At 37.3% G+C, this 17,559-nt stretch overlaps 1 protein-coding gene across 3 annotated transcripts in view; it reads left to right on the top strand.

Annotated features, from left to right (window-relative positions):
* Positions 1-17,559, top strand: part of LOC127868663 (ras-GEF domain-containing family member 1B-like) — a 128,049-nt gene that overhangs the window by 38,470 nt on the left and 72,020 nt on the right. For all 3 annotated transcript variants that reach the window (XM_052410600.1, XM_052410599.1, XM_052410602.1), the window contains 2 exons: positions 2,460-2,497; positions 8,867-8,954. In XM_052410600.1, the coding sequence (XP_052266560.1) occupies positions 2,460-2,497; positions 8,867-8,954 (126 nt within the window). The remainder of the gene's footprint in view (positions 1-2,459; positions 2,498-8,866; positions 8,955-17,559) is intronic.

The following is a 17,559-nucleotide window of genomic DNA, read 5'->3' as shown; positions in this document are numbered from 1 at the left end:
TACAAAATCCATATATACATGTACCTTATCTTAGGCTTAACTGCACCTCGAATCTGTGTATATCTGCAGCGTCTCCATGACAATGCCTACCCGAATAGGCAGACTACGCTACGTGTCAAAATCGATCAATTAACAGGGGTCCTGTTATCATATCGATTGTCTCACGTTCGCAGTCAAACCGAAAAGGCGGCATTGTTTAATGTGGTTGTTAATTGACTTTAATCTACTACGTCATTATATCCCGCTGCGTAAGGGCAAAGGATAGTTGTTCACACATCTGAAGTCCAACATCACTGAGTAAAAATTAAAAGCAGTTTATTTTCGCACATTTAAACGACAAAGAAGTTGAGTGAAAAAGTAAGCATATAAAAACGTCATCCTAAATTACTTATATAAATGTTATAAATGAATAAAGGCGTATCAACAACTATGCGTTACACACCGGTCTTAATAACAATAACGCAGTGACGTCACCATTTATGTTTAGAACGCTTACACTGAAAACACGTGGCTTGTATCTAGTAACGGAAGTAGTAATGTTTAATTTGACGTTAATAGATCAAGTGTATTTCGGATAGGCTTTCGAACTTTTGCAATTAACGATGCGAAACAAAAAAAAACGTACCAAAAATGCATATGTCTATAAATATCGCTACATTTTATACATGTCCCGGAAAATCGGCAAAAGTCCCGGACAATTTAACTCAATGTCTCGGAATTGGTCTGAAAAATTATGGCATGTATGATAGAGGCATGCCCCGAAATTTCACGTCATGGATTCATCCACATAGTGCAGGTGTGTTTACTTCCGGAAAATGGAGGACGTCTTTGTTCATGAAATTCTTAAAAACATTTATCATCAATTTTTGCCAGAAATAATGAGGTTTTGTAAGTAATATACTGATTACTGACTACAGTAAAGGTGGCATGATTGATCGTTTTAGGTGTCCTGCTGTTTGGTCAAATGTCCCAACATTTTTAATGGAATGTCCCGATTCAGACCTGAAAATGTCTGGCATGTATGGAAGGGACACATTTTCAAATTATTGTAGACAAGTGATCAGCTTGAAAGGACAGAGTGTTGAGCACAAGAACCAGGTCCCTGGGTCAATGTTAAACATCACAATTTAAGGTCAAATTTAATTAATCAAACTATAACACTTTAACTTGGAACTCAACTTGAATGGTGGATTTTAAAACAACTTGATAAAGAGATCATCATGAAGACATGGAGTTTCTGGCGCAAGATCCAGGTCCCTAGGTTGAAGCTAAATGTCACAATTCATAGTCAAATATCTGATGTAGAAAATCTGTCCGTAACACTATGTCCTAGGCATAAATTTGATCAGTATGGACATAGAATCAATGAATTGTTTTGAAATGATCAGCATGATAAGAAAGATTGTTGCTTGCAAGAAAAGGAACCAAGTCTCTTGGCTCAAGTTAAAGGTGACAGTTCAAGGTCAAGTATCCAATATAAGAAATTCATCCTAAGCCCTCTGTGCAGACCATACCTTTGTCCAGCAAGTATTTATTTCGTGATAACTTTGCAAGGTGTGGGGCATGATGGGTCTAGGTATTGCTTGCAAGAACCAGATCCCTTGGTCCAATGTCAAAATAACAATTCAGTGTCATAAAAGTCAGATTTAGGAACTCAATCTATAACAGTTTGTCCATATGAATCGAAAAATATTATAATCAGCATGCTGGGAAATGTTATCTTAAGTTCAAGTTCAAGGCCACACACCAAGGTCAGGGGTCATACTAAGGAAATCATGCAGTTCTTAACACTTTGTCAGGGACACAACATTATTCAGCATCAATTGATTTTCAATTTGAGTACTAAAAGTGATCAGCATGATCAGACGAAGTGTCGTGCACAAGAGGCAGAATGCTAGGTCCAAAGTCAAGGACAGAATTTTTGGTCAAATGTAAAATGTTAGGTATTTTAAAATTACCCAGCAAAGTCAACTACATGATGAGACAGAGTCGCAAGGTCAAGAACACAATATAAGGTAGAAAATAAATTGTATGAAATTAGCACTTTGTCAGCAGCTGTTCTTCATGGATGGAATCAAGAACTTGACAAACATGATCACAATGTTGAGACAGAGTTTCTGGCTCGAGAACCACGTCCTAGGTACATGTCAATGTCACAAACGTCAAATGTAAAATTAAGGTATTTTCTAATAAATTACAAAGGGATCTACATGATGAGACCAAGTGTTGTAAGTGAAAAAGTAGGTCTATACCTCAATTGTTAAGGCAAGAATTCAAGGCCAATGGTAAAGAAAGACAAATCAATTGAAACTTTGTTCAAGGAAAAGATACTTTATTGATATGCATTGTGTGTGTTTTTTTACAATGGCACTATATTATAATTGTGCTGCATTGTTTTCACTGCTTCCAGGTTCATGTTACACACACATAATATTTGTGTATATGTGTTTTTGTTTCAGAAACATGCTCAAGTACAAGCTCTGGAAAAAAGTATCAGGTAAGAATATAAAACTCAGGCTCTATTAAAAATCATTGTATTGGTCTTTTCAATATATCGTCGCTGTCGTTCTCAAACCTCGTAGCTACAAAATGCCAACTTTTCAGGAGAGAGAAAAAAACGTCTCATTTTTTTATAACGATGTTTTAGAAATTGAAACTATGTAAAAATACCAAACAAATAAAGCTGCAAAATACGGTATAAGCCGTAGACGCGTAAGTCATACTGATAAGTCATACTGACAGTCAGACATGGTAGCTACGATATTTTGTCAACACAGTTTTGTCATTTTTATGAGGTACGACAATTCGTCCTGATAAGAAACCTCGTAGTTGCAAATAATTTTTTTTATAAAAACGTTTTTGTCAAACTTGTCCAAACGAAACGACGTACCTATAGGTGAAATGGCGTCGCTACGACTTTTCGCCGGGAAAAAAGCCAACAATGATTCTACAACATTTCGTCACGTGGCTTTTTCAAGGGCACAAAACACGCGCCAGACTTAATATATTCGGAAAAGACGAAAAAAATATTTTGAAAATTTTGGAGCTACGAGGTTTGAGAACGACAGCGACGATATAACAGTAATTCTTTTATAATTGTATATTTTCGTTTTGTATTGTGCTTACATGTATATTCTTCACAATTTGAAAATGTGCAAACTCATCATAAAAATTGCTTTTTTTTGGAATAATAAAATTAAAATTATGAATAATGATAATATTAATAATTCATCATGTAAATATAAATATAATCATAATAACAATAATAGTTAAAATAATAATAATGATATGATAATAATGATAACACAAATGTGCTTTACTTTTCAAAAATATTTTGAGATTTTATCAGCAGGGATGTTGTGGTCATAAATTTTAATAAAGTAGCGGATATATGAAAGAAAATCACTGGCCCTAAGATCAATTTCATATTTGACTGTGCCTGACCCCTGACAAGTATCAAACATGAATGTCAGATTGCTCCTGGAGATATGCTGATATCCTACTCTTCACATGGTCAGTTTCATACTCTACCAGTGGCTATTTGTATGATAACCCTGTTGCTGAGTGACTTGATGGCCATTAAAATGTCATTTGATTAACTTTATTCTTCATGTAGATAGATGTACTCAAGTTGGCTTAAATGCTAATGTTGATGGTGAATGAATGAGTTTAAAAATAAGGAGACACTGTGACAGGTCATCATCTTGGTTATATCACAGCCACCATATACATTTTTGCAAACTGAATTCTACTGTTAGATGACACAAGCACCTGTTAAAAACTTAATGAAAACTATTATATAAGGGTTTAATACGTATGTTAATTTAGTAATACAAACAATAACTTAAAATGTGTTCATTTTCTAAATATATATATATAATATACAGTGTATTATTAGCCTCCATTAATTGGTCTTGTTTGCTTGAGGAAAGTTTAAAACGCTTTCTTCTTAAAAGTTTATTGTTTGGTCTTACAGATGCATAACAAAGATAGACTCTACTTGGCTAGTTTGTATTTTATATATCAAGAATTAAAACTTTCTTCTCTAACTGCTTTTTAATTTGTTTTTAGCCGAACAATGATGTATTTGTTCTGCCACTGAGCACACAATTTGTGTTTTTATTTTATTTATTTTATGAATACTTATCAGATTTCAGTTTGTAAACCAGTTGCAAGAGAAACCAAGTTAAAAAAATTATGTCAGTGTAACCTTTTTAACAGGTAAAGATAACTCTTACAGGCAATGTAATTTTATCTGCCAGAGTAATTTCTCTTTTAATAACCAAACCAGCGTTTAACAGTGATAGTTGATGTCAGTATAATTTTCTTTATACTATATAATGCAATGGTCGATGTCAGATTAACTGTACGTGTACTGATATTTGCTAAAAGTTTCTCGCACTTAGGTCAAGTTCTTTCAGCCGACTTTGGGACTTTTTCAGGTAGCTTATAAGAGGCATTCAAATTAACTTGTATGGGGTAGTGGATATTGCATTATTGAAATCAGTCAAGTTTTAGATGTGTTTAAGTTCCAATATTGGACAAAATTGTCAAATTAAGAATAAACAATACAAAACAACTTTCAAAAGTCTGTTAAAATTGTATTATTCATGTTATATTTCTTTTATCCCATAATTATGAAAAGAAAGTGTTTTATTTTCATGGAAACAATATACAAGTATTAAAAATACTGGTTTGGTTAGGGTAAAGGGCAAAACTTCTCCATATCACTACAGATATTCGATTGAAACTTCACACATGTGTTCAGGGTCATTGTGTGAGGTCACTTACCAAGTGCCATAACTCTGACCAGTAATCTTGGAGAATTATGCCCCCTTTTTTTACATAGAAATTTGGTTTGGGATTAAGTTCATTATCTTCATAGTACTGTTTTTATGCTCCCCCAAAATTTTTGGGGGAGCATATAGTCGCCGCTTCGTCTTTCCGTGCATGTGTCGGTCCGTCCGTGCACAATTTTTGATGACCGGAATTCAATTAAACTTTATGGGAAGCTTCACTACCAAGAGGAGATGTGCATATTATCAGCCGGTTCTGGTCGGATGATTTTTCACAGAGTTATGGCCCTTTGAAATTTTTCCATTAACTGTTCATATAGTGCAATTCTTGTCCGGGCTTTTTCTCAGCAACTAATGACCGAATTCAATGAAACTTTATGGGAAGCTTCACTACCAAGAGGACATGTGCATATTATCAGCGGGTTCTAGTCAGTTGATTTTTCACAGAGTTAATACCCTTTAAAATTTTCCATTAACTGTACATATAGTGCAATTCTTGTCCAGGCTATTTCTCAGCAACTACACTGTAACTCCAATATAACGCGCTCCGTTATAACGCTGAATCCAATATAACGCGGAGGGTGCTTGGATCCCATTTTTTCTCCAACCTTCCATTTGATTTCTGATTCAAATCCCTATTATGCAACTTCATGTATTTTCAGACAATTCAAAGATGGCGGCAATCACATGTTGATTGCTTTCTTCAACCGTCCGTTGAACCTATTATAATTGCCTCGAGGTTAAACAACACCGACAGCTAATTGGTGTTAATCTGTTGTGTAATGTCAATAAAGGTGTGAAAAACTCGCGTGTCAGTGTTTATTACATGTATTCCTCATCAGAGCGGTTCAGTGCCATAATTTCCATAAGTTAAGTGCAAGCGGGATAGTAATACAATTAAAGTAATTCAAAACGATTGAAACATTCTTACTTTGATACGGTTGCAGTTTGACTATATTAAATGAGCGGCTGTGAAATATACTGCCCACTGTATAAAACAACTTTTTCTGTCATTTCATTATCATTCTAGTATTATGTAATTTAATCTTTCAGTTCGTGTATAAGAAATTAAATAATGCAGACGATTTATTTACATGCGAATGCAGTGTACCGGTAATTGTTAACAGAGTTTCACTTTCATTTTCGCGCGGTATCAGAAAGTCCCCGGGAAACACGTTTTTTGCATGCGTATGACGCAATAAAATAATTTTTTGTACATGAGTCGTATTGCATTCAATCTAAATTTAAAGTCGCTCGTCCAATGAAAGCTCTGCCCCATAATGCAATGTACTCTTAATACTTCTGAAAATGGCATATATGCGTACGGTTGTGTTTACGAATTTCTTAAACATATATCGTCATAATGTTCAAGATTATTATTTTTTAATTGATGTTGCAATTTTATTGGATTATTGAATAAATGTGCACGTAAGAAAAGCGGTATGTATACTGTTATCGATACGATTCGGTTTATATGCATGTATTTGCATTAACACAGCATGGCAATATACATGACCTATATTATAGGCTATTCTATACCTGTATTTTTATAGCGCCCTGCAGTAAATGAGCTCAAAACCTATAACGCGGATCCGTTATAACGCTGTTTCGCGGCTTGGACCCCATTGACCGCGCTATATTGGAGTTACAGTGTAATGACAGGAATTCAATGAAACTTTTTGGGAAGCTTCACTACCAAAAGGAGATGTGCATATTATCAGCTAGTTATGGTCCGATGATTTTTCACAGACTTATGGCCCTTTGAAATTTTCCATTAACTGAATATATAGTGCAATTCTTGTCCGGGATATTTCTCAGCAACTAATGACTGGAATTCGATGAAACTTTATGGGAAGCTTCACTACCAGGAGGAGATGTGCATATTATCAGCCGGTTCTCATCGGATGATTTTTCACAGAGTTATGGCCCTTTGAAATTTTCCATTGTACATATAGTGCAATTCTTGTCCGAGCTATTTCTCAGCAACTTATTACGGGAATTCAATGAAACTTTATGGGAAGCTTCACTACCAACAGGAGATGTGCATATTATCAGCCGGTTATGGTCGGATGATTTTTCACATAGTTATGGCTCTTTGAAATTTTCTATGAACTGTACATATAGTGCAATTCTTGTCCGGGCTATTTCTCCCCAACTACTGACTGGAATTCAATGAAGCTTTATGGGAAGCTTAACTTCCTTGAGGAGATGCGCATGTTATTTGTGGGTTCTGGTTAGATGATTTATTTAGAGAGTTATGGCCCTTTGAAATTTTTAGGTTGCTAAACCATCCATCGTATTATTTTGTCCAAAGTTATGCCCCTCAAGGCGTTTCCTTTTATCTGAATATATATGTCAATATTGTGACAAAAAAAACATGTGGGGAGCATCACCCGTCTCCGACGGTTTCTTGTTACAACAGGTATTCAATTGAAACTAATCACATGTCTTTGGGGTCAATGTGTGCGGTCACTGATGTCTCTGCTACTACTATAGTGTTAAATAAAAACTTCAAACATATCTTTTAGATCATTTATAGCTGTAACTTCCACCGTGTGATATTTAAGTCACATTCAGCAGCAGCATGATCCCCTTACTTCCATTGACCGTGTGTGTGTAATATTTCAGCCACATTCAGCAGCAGTATGATCCTCTTACTTCCATAATGACTGTGTGTGTGATATTTCAGCCACATTCAGCAGCAGTATTATCCCCTTACTTCCATTGACTGTGTGTGTGATATTTCAGCCACATTCAGCAGCAGTATGATCACCTTACTTACATTGACTTTGTGTGTGATATTTCAGTCACATTCAGCAGCAGTATGATCCCCTTACTTCCTTTGACTGTGTGTGTGTGATATTTCAGCCTCATTCAGCAGCAGTATGATCCTCTTACGTCCATTGACTGTGTGTGATATTTCAGCCACATTCAGCAGCAGTATGATCCTCTAACTTCTATTGACTGTGTGTGTGATATTTCAGCCACATACAGCAGCAGTATGGTCCTCTAACTTCTATTGACTGTGTGTGTGATATTTCAGCCACATTCAGCAGCAGTATGATCACCTTACTTCCATTGACTGTGTGTGTGTGATATTTCAGCCACATTCAGCAGCAGTATGATCCTCTAACTTCTATTGACTGTGTGTGTGATATTTCAGCCACATTCAGCAGCAGTATGATCACCTTACTTCCATTGACTGTGGGTGTGATATTTCAGTCACATTCAGCAGCAGTATGATCACCTTACTTACATTGACTGTGGGTGTGATATTTCAGTCACATTCAGCAGCAGTATGATCCCCTTACTTTCTTTGACTGTGTGTGTGATATTTCAGCCACATCCAGCAGCAGTGTGATCCCCTTACTTCCATTGACTGTGTGTGTGTGTGTGATGTTTCAGCCACATTCAGCAGCAGTATGATCCCCTTACTTCTATTGACTGTGTGTGTGATATTTCAGCCACATTCAGCAGCAGTATGATCCCCTTACTTACATTGACTATGTGTGTGATATTTCAGCCACATTCAGCAGCAGTATAATCCCTTTACTTACATTGACTGTGTGTGTGATATTTCAGTCACATTAAGCAGCAGTATGATCCCCTTACTTCCTTTGACTGTGTGTGTGATATTTCAGCCACATTCAGCAGCAGTGTGATCCCCTTACTTCCATTGACTGTGTGTGTGTGTGTGTGATGTTTCAGCCACATTCAGCAGCAGTATGATCCCCTTACTTACATTGACTATGTGTGTGATATTTCAGCCACATTCAGCAGCAGTATGATCCCCTTACTTACATTGACTATGTGTGTGATATTTCAGCCACATTCAGCAGCAGTATGATCCCCTTTCTTACATTGACTTTGTGTGTGATATTTCAGTCACATTCAGCAGCAGTATGATCCCCTTACTTCCTTTGACTGTGTGTGTGTGATATTTCAGCTACATTCAGCAGCAGTGTGATCCCCTTACTTCCATTGACTGTGTGTGTGTGTGTGATGTTGCAGCCACATTCAGCAGCAGTATGATCCCCTTACTTACATTGACTATGTGTGTGATATTTCAGCCACATACAGCAGCAGTATGATCACCTGGAGGAGGAGTACAGGTGTGCTGTGGGCGGGGCTCTCAGGCGCAAAACCAAGTGCAAACCGGTAAGCAGGCCTTTTTTTACATTTGAGCCTTGTTTTAGGAAAACTGGGCGTAATATATTTGCATTAAGTGTCTTCCCAGAGTAGCTTGTGCAGTTTGTGCAGGCTAATTCGTGATGAAACTTTCTGCTTTTATGTATTTTTTTGTTTAATAAGCCTGTGCAGACTGCACACTAACACTTGTAAGTGGTAAATATAAGTATTTTGTAGTAAAAAACACACTGTAAGCTATGAATTTAAGCTTACAAGTAAGAATACAGATAAACAAAGTTACACAACCCACTGACCAAAATAACTTAACAAGTATATAGCATTTCAGGCATTTGTAAAACATACGCATCGCATGATCTCTTTAGGCATTGGGCCAGCATTATCTATTATGTGTTGTTCTCTTGTTATCATGACTTTAGTCAGTGTGACCACCATGATTCTTACGTAGGGTTGATGGGTCGCCAACATACATTGTTCATGTCAAGTTTACCCAACCCTCATTGAATATCATATCATGTATTTTAAGGTGCAAGATTATAATGTATATTGCATATTTTTTATAAATTATGTTTAGATAGTTGTGTATAAAATTAACCTCTATATTTTTATGCCAATTTTTATGTAAATTTTGTTCATACCATGAAGTTTCTTATGATTATAGTGACTGGCCCCATGACCACTGTGAATTATTTAAAGAAGTCATATATAACCATTAAACCTTGTTTGGTATTTATTTTATTTGTCAAACTATTGATTTCCATTGTGTAGAAAGCCAGGGTTTTATGGGGAAAAAAATCTAGTCAGTTTATATTACTTTTTGTCATTTTTACAATTTTAAAGAACGTTCACACAATGCCAATTGGAAGTTGTGATCATTCTAGTAACTTTAACAGCACAAAAAGGGTTCCATATCCTATACTTTACTATTAGTGCCCATTAATGCATTAAACAAGCAAGGAAATGTATGTTTTTTTATATTAAGAAAAAGAAATACTGCTCCTTTAAATTGTGTGGTAGTATAATTAATTAGGTGCAATTAGTTGGATGCATTGGGTCAGTGTTTTACACTGAATGTTTGTTTTATCTTTCACACACAAAAAACACCTAAGGTACTGAATCATGAAATTGTGGATGATGGCCAGAACATGAGACATTTTTTAGTTGCGCATTTAATTATCAACTGAACTTTTCTTTCTAAAACAACGCCCATCTTTTTAATACATGTTTTGAATTTCGCAAAGATGTTGGGACAAAAGTTGTTTGGAATTATGAAAAATGCTTTGGATGGTACATTATACTGTTTAATTATGGATGTACAATTTTCTAATCATATGCATTATTTTTTTAAAGAAAGATAATATATGTGATAATAAAATGTACTTTAATACAAAATCAGTACAGTACTGGTTTTTGCATCATTTATTAGTGTAGCATAACCTACACCACTTGTCTAGTCCATTGGGATTGCATAATTATGTGGAGGATTAGGTCAAGGTAAAGGTCATAAAATAGAAAAAAAGGTTTCTGCTTGATACATCAGAATGAATTATGTGTTGTCATGAAACTTCATTATATATATTGGAACATAATAAATCAAATTTCTTAATAAGGGAATATCTGCCAATGGGTAGGTGGGGTCAAGAGGGTTCCCAGCCAACCTGGAAAGCAGGGAAAACCTGGAAAAAGACTAACTTTTTCCATTCAGGGAAAAGTCAGGGAATTTGGGAAAAGTTCCTGAAATCAGGGAAAAAGCAGGGAATTTTGTTTGGTCAAACTTTTCCGACTTGTGTCAAAAAGTCCATACAATTAAAACAGCAATTGAATCCTCTGCATTGCTATGGTGGCTTTGTAGTATACATGTAGCTTAGTGTACTATTAGTAAATACCTACTTCTTTCTCTAGGGTGTCTGTGAGGGGAGATGGGAGGCCATTGCAATAAAAATACATAAATATAAGACATGTTATTGTCTGCAACTGCTATTTATTGAGGGTGTCTAAAACAAGAAATAGGTCAAAATTATTATCCTGGAATTTTTATTTTTCATCTGGGAAAAATCAGGAAAAAGTCAGAGAATTTTGTTCATACAAAAAGCTGGGAACCCTGGGTCAAGGTCATGGGTACTAAAAGTGGAAAAGTATTGATCTTCAGTACATAATTGTGAGACAGGAATTACCAAGTTACAGTTGGATGTGAGGTTTGTCTAAGAAACTAAGTAACATTTACAACATGGTGGCAATATTTTTGGAGAGCTCTGAGAATGAAGTTTTGGACAACAAGAAGACAGTCATATTGTGTTCAGACACAGTCTTTGACAGGAAGATGGTTAATGGTACTGAATTCTTTTTCCTATTATAGTTTTTGTAGCTTCATTATCTCGTAAAAAATTTAAGGGATTTATTATCCCCACGCTTTTTAAAAAGCGTGGGGATATTGTGGTTTTCTCCGCCGTCTGTCTGTCCGTCCGTCCTGGCCACTATCTCCTCCTACACTATAAGCACTAGAACCTTGAAACTTACACACATGGTAGTTATGAGCATATGTGCGACCCTGCACTATTTGGAATTTTGATCTGACCCCTGGGTCAAAAGAAATGGGGGTTGGGGTGGGGCCAGGTCAGAGATTTTCACTCATTTTTTTATGTTATTTTACATTAACTTCTTCATTTCTACACCCATTTTCTTCAAATTGATACTAAACATCTCTTATGACAATGCGGTCAATCTCACCTATGCATGGCCCCATTACCAACCCTGGGGCGCCCCGCCCACATAGACCACACCCACCCAAAATTGCCTTTTACTATAACTTCTTCATTTCTTCACCGATTTACTTCAAATTGATACCGAACATCTCTTATGACAATACGGTCAATCTCAACTATGTATGGCCCCATTACCAACCCTGGGGCGCCCCCGCCCACATAGACCACGCCCACCCAAAATTGCCTTTTACTATAACTTCTTCATTTCTACACCAATTTACTTCATATTGATACTCAGCGATTTTCCTTGTCCAATTGGGAAAAGTACCCGTCGTGAAATCCTTAAATTGGGAAAATCGCGTCGTGAAGTTTGGGTCTTATTGAATACATCATACAGTTCATACTTAATTGAACATACCCATTAAAATAATCATTTGCAGGCATGCCTTAATGACCATTAAGTAATAAAGTTGAAATAAATAACAAGATATTATAAAGAACACACAAAATCAATTACAAGTTGTTTTAATCTCTTGTAAAGCAATGTCTCTGTCTTTCATTTTTTTGAAAATTTCAACAATCTTTGATGTTTGATCATCTATCAGTTGCTGGCATCCCTCTCTGCACAGCATCATTAGTGCTGTCAATGTGTCGTGTGATAGACGGTTCCGATCGTTCGTGCAAAGATTGTTCATGAGACTGAACACCCTTTCCACAGAGGCAAGGTTACAAACCGACGTAAAACAGTACGCTGGCTGCCTGACAAAAGAACCGGAAACAGTAACGACTCTATTGATTGCGCGCGCTGAAAAATAAAACCCGAAATTAATCGAGCGCGTGGTTACACACAACTATACGATTTTCTTTGTTCGCTCGCCGAAAGTTGGGTTTTGTTACGAAACTTTCGGTCGTTTTGAGAAAAAATTCGAACGCCGATTGGGATTTTTTCAGATGCCGATTGGGAATTTGGGAATTTTTGCTTGATTGGGAAAGTACCGTTTACCGGTACTTTATAAAGAAGGAGGAAAATCGCTGATACTAAACATCTCTTATGACCAGGGATCATATTTTCCCGCAACATCAACTCAAGAACGCTTGGGCCTAGGATCATGAAACTTCATAGGTACATTGATCATGACTCGCAGATGACCCCTATTGATTTTGAGGTCACTAGGTCGAAGGTCAAGGTCACCGTGACCAGAAATAGTAAAATGGTTTTTGAATGATAACTCAAGAACGCATACGCCTAGGATCATGAAACTTCATGGGTAGATTGATCATGACTTGCAGATGACCCCTATTGATTTTGAGGTCACTAGGTCAAAGGTCAAGGTCACGGTGACCCGAAATAGTAAAATGGTTTCCGGATGATAACTCAATAACGCATACGCCTAGGATCATGAAACTTCATGGGTAGATTGATCATGACTCGCAGATGACCCTTATTGATTTTGAGGTCACTAGGTCAAAGGTCAAGGTCACGGTGACCCGAAATAGTAAAATGGTTTTCGGATGATAACTCAAGAACGCATACGCCTAGGATCATGAAACTTCATAGGTAGATTGATCATGACTTGCAGATGACCCCTATTGATTTTGAGGTCACAAGGTCAAAGGTCAAGGTCACGGTGACCCGAAATAGTAAAATGATTTTCGGATGATTACTCAAGAACGCTTTTGCCTAGGAACATGAAACTTCATAGGTACATTGATCGTGACCCGCAGATGACCCCTATTGATTTTCAGGTCACTAGGTCAAAGGTCAAGGTCACAGTGACAAAAATCGTATTTACACAATGGCTGCCACTACAATGGACAGCCCATATGGGGGGCATGCATGTTTTACAAACAGCCCTTGTTATTTTTTTCGTTATAAAGTTATAATCTGAGAATATGCCAACTGCGATAAAAACCAGTGCTGGCTAGTTCACTCGTTATTTCACGGCTTACTTGACAGGCAGTGAAGCGTGAAAACAGACCATAAGTGACAATGTTGTTTTCACACGTTTGAGTTGTTTGCAGCACTTGAGCTATTAGTGTCACATCCTCGATAGTAATGTCAGTTTATTGGTATATAAAGCGTTAAATTTCGCTATTGGGCATTATGTCTCTGTACACGAATTACTAACCAAAAATGGCTACAAGCACTACCGCCACACGTAAACAAAAGCAGTTCTCGATAACTGAAAAAATCGAGATCATAGAGAAGGTGAAATCTGGTCAGTCTCGATCGTCTGTAATAAAGGAATTCGGTGTCCCCGAAGGTACACTACGGGGATGGCTGAAAGACGAAGATAAGTTGAGAGCAGCATTGTCTGATATGGACATACCGGACCAAAAACGTAAATGATTCCGGAGCGCTCAAGACAACGAGCTCGATAAGGCCATGATGACCTGGTTCACACAGGCTCGCACAGAAGGAATGCCGATATCGGGTCCTAACATCCAGCATAAGGCATTGAAATACCACAATATGCTCCACCTAGAAGACGCCTCGTTCGCAGGTAGCGCCGGGTGGTTACAAAACTTCAAAAACCGCCATAGCATAAGTCAAGTAACCATCCGGGGCGAGGAGCGATCAGCGGACAAAGAAGTAGCGGAAGCGTATCCGGAGCAGTTAAAAAGATTAGTAGAAGAGGGGGGCTACGTTCCGTCGCAAATATATAACTGCGATGAAACAGGCCTCTACTATAAAATGCTCCCCGACAAAAGCCTGGCCCAATCCAACAGAACCAGAAACAACGAAAGAAGAAGAAGACCTGGAAGAAGAAGATGACAAGGAGCCCATGCCTGCTATGGCAGAGATAGTGCGTGCAGTTCAGCTGACTTTACGCTATACAGAAAAATCGGCTAAAGGCACCTCTGCTGAGGTATGCACCTGAGAAACATTCTGTACCGGGCGAAATCAGACGCCCGAAAATCAATGAAACAAACTGAACTGACTGATTACTTTTTTAATGAACAAAATTGATATTTTTGTTTTTGTATAATTTGTAAATAAATGTATGTTTTACGTCAATGTATTTGTATTTGTATGTATGTTGATTATGTTAACTCCATATATATATATATATGTACATATTCTTAATTAACAATTCAACAAATGTCATGTCCGCCATATTTTTGTTAGAACTGCGCATTCTTCTTGCGATGAATCTCGTTGCGTCTGTAAATATAAAATAAAAACAATTTTAAATTATAGTGGTTTGTTTCCTTTGTCTTGCGGACCATCTGTTAGGGTAGATTCGAACGTTAGCACACGTACACTGCATACGTATTTTACGCTTATACTTTTTGTTCAGTTGATTTTTTATCGTACCTGAAAATAAAATAAATAATGGCATAACAATTATCACGATAATCAAAACATATTACGATATAATTTTTTCCAGTTCAAATTGCACATGTTATAATTAATTTGCAATTATTACGACCGGAATATATAGCGGCGCCGTAAATGAACTGTAAACAATGGTGAAATTTGACACATTATATGCTACGCTATTTATTGAGACCTTTCTGGACTTATATCGCGCACTGGATATATCGCGGTCGTGATCTTTGGACCCCTTCAACCGCGATATATTGGAGTTGCAGTGTACATCTCTGCGCCACTTCTGTGTACTCTATGCGCCACTTTCATGTATTTAAAATGTTTATATCATTTGACAGGTTATTTACTTACCTCCCTTTAAAGCTTATTACTTCCCTTGGATTTGTTTTTAGCTCATCTATTTTTTGAAAAAAAATTATGAGCTATTGTCATCACCTTGGCGTCGGTGGTGTCGGCGTCGGCGTCTGCGTCGGCGTCCGATTAAGTTTTGCGTTTAGGTCCACTTTTCTCAGAAAGTATCAATGCTATTGCATTCAAACTTGGTACACTTAATTACTATCATGAGGGGACTGGGCAGGCAAAGTTAGATAACTCTGGCGTGCATTTTGACTGAATTATGTGCCCTTTTTATACTTAGAAAATTGAAAATTTTGGTTAAGTTTTGCGTTTAGGTCCACTTTTTTCAGAAAGTATCAATGCTATTGCATTCAAACTTGGTACACTTACTTACTATCATGAGGGGACTGGGCAGGCAAAGTTAGATAACTCTGGCGTGCATTTTGACAGAATTATGTGCCCTTTTTAACCAGGTTTTCCGAAGGAAAAAACTGGTTATTAGATTGGCGAATGCGGGCGGGCGGGCTGGCTGGCTGGCGGGCTGGCTGGCTGGCTGGCGGGCTGGCGGGCTGGCGGAATAAGCTTGTCCGGGCCATAACTATGTCGTTCATTGTCAGATTTTAAAATCATTTGGCACATTTGTTCACCATCATTGGACGGTGTGTCGCGCGAAATAATTACGTCGATATCTCCAAGGTCAAGGTCACACTTTGAGTTCAAAGGTCAAAAATGGCCATAAATGAGCTTGTCCGAGCCATAATTATGTCGTTCATCGTCAGATTTTAAAATCATTTGGCACATTTGTTCACCATCATTGGACGGTGTGTCGCGCGAAATAATTACGTCGATATCTCCAAGGTCAAGGTCACACTTTGAGTTCAAAGGTCAAAAATGGCCATAAATGAGCTTGTCCTGGCCATAACTATGTCATTCATTGTGAGATTTTAAAATCATTTGGCACATTTGTTCACCATCATGGGACGGTGTGTCCCACGAAAGAATCACGTCAATATCTCCAATGTCAAGGTCGCCACGACTAAAAATAGATTTAAAAAAAAAAAAAAATTACAAAGGGGGTTAATTTTTTTTGGTCATTTCAAAAGTTCAGTTTGAGTTTTCTCCCTTTATCAGATTTTTTTTTCACAATGAAAACCTGGTTTTGTGACAATTTTGTCCCTTGTTATACTTAGAAAATTGAAAATTTTGGTTAAGTTTTGTGTTTAGGTCCATTTTATTCCTTAAGTATCAAAGCTATTGCTTTCATACTTGCAACACTTACTAACTATCGTAAGGGGACTGTGCAGGCAAAGTTATGTAACTCTGACTGGCATTTGGACGGAATTATGGGCCCTTTATACTTAGAAAATTGAAAGTTTGGTTAAGTTTTGTGTTTTGGTCCACTTTACCCCTAAAGTATCATAGATATTGCTTTCATACTTGGAACACTCGCAAACTATCATAAGGGTACAGTAAAAGGACAAGTTGCATAACTCTGGATGTCATTTTTACGGAATTATGGCCCTTTTTTGACTTAGTAACTTTGAATATATGGTTAAATTTTGTGTTTCTATCCACTTTACTTCTTAAGTATCAAGGCTATTGCTTTCAAACTTCAAATACTTTCATGCTATCATGAGATTACTGTACCTGGCAAGTTGAATTTTACCTTGACCTTTGAATGACCTTGACTCTCAAGGTCAAATTATTAAATTTCGCTAAAATAGCCATAACTTCTTTATTTATGATTAGAATTGATTGATACTTTGACAAAACTACTCTTACCTGACATACCACAATAGACTCCACCCAAACCATCGCCCGTGCCCCCCCCCCCCCCAACCCCCCCCCCCCTATTTTTTTTTTTTTTTTTTTTTTTTTTTTAAGATCATCTCACAAATGACCACCACACCCTCACACTATACCCCCCCCCCCCCCACCCCCTCCCCAATTTTTGTTTTTAAACGGTTAAAAAACAAAACTATTTATTTTGATTATTTTATGTTTGAAATACCGTCCAACCATCGCACCCAAGAATCCCCCCCACCCCCCCTCCCCCCACCCGAATCCCCCCCCCCCCCCTAATTTTTTTTTTTTTTTTTTAAGATCATCTCACAAATTACCACCACACCCTCACACTATAGCCCCCCACCTCGTCCCCCCCCCCCCCCCCCCCCCCCCCCAATTTTTTTTTTTGAAACGGTTAAAAAACACAAATATTGAACTTGAAGGATGACCATGACCTTAA

This window comes from Dreissena polymorpha, chromosome 2, assembly GCF_020536995.1.
Source record: "Dreissena polymorpha isolate Duluth1 chromosome 2, UMN_Dpol_1.0, whole genome shotgun sequence".
Taxonomy (NCBI): Eukaryota; Metazoa; Mollusca; class Bivalvia; order Myida; family Dreissenidae; genus Dreissena; species Dreissena polymorpha.
This window is presented reverse-complemented; position numbering and strand designations above follow the sequence as displayed.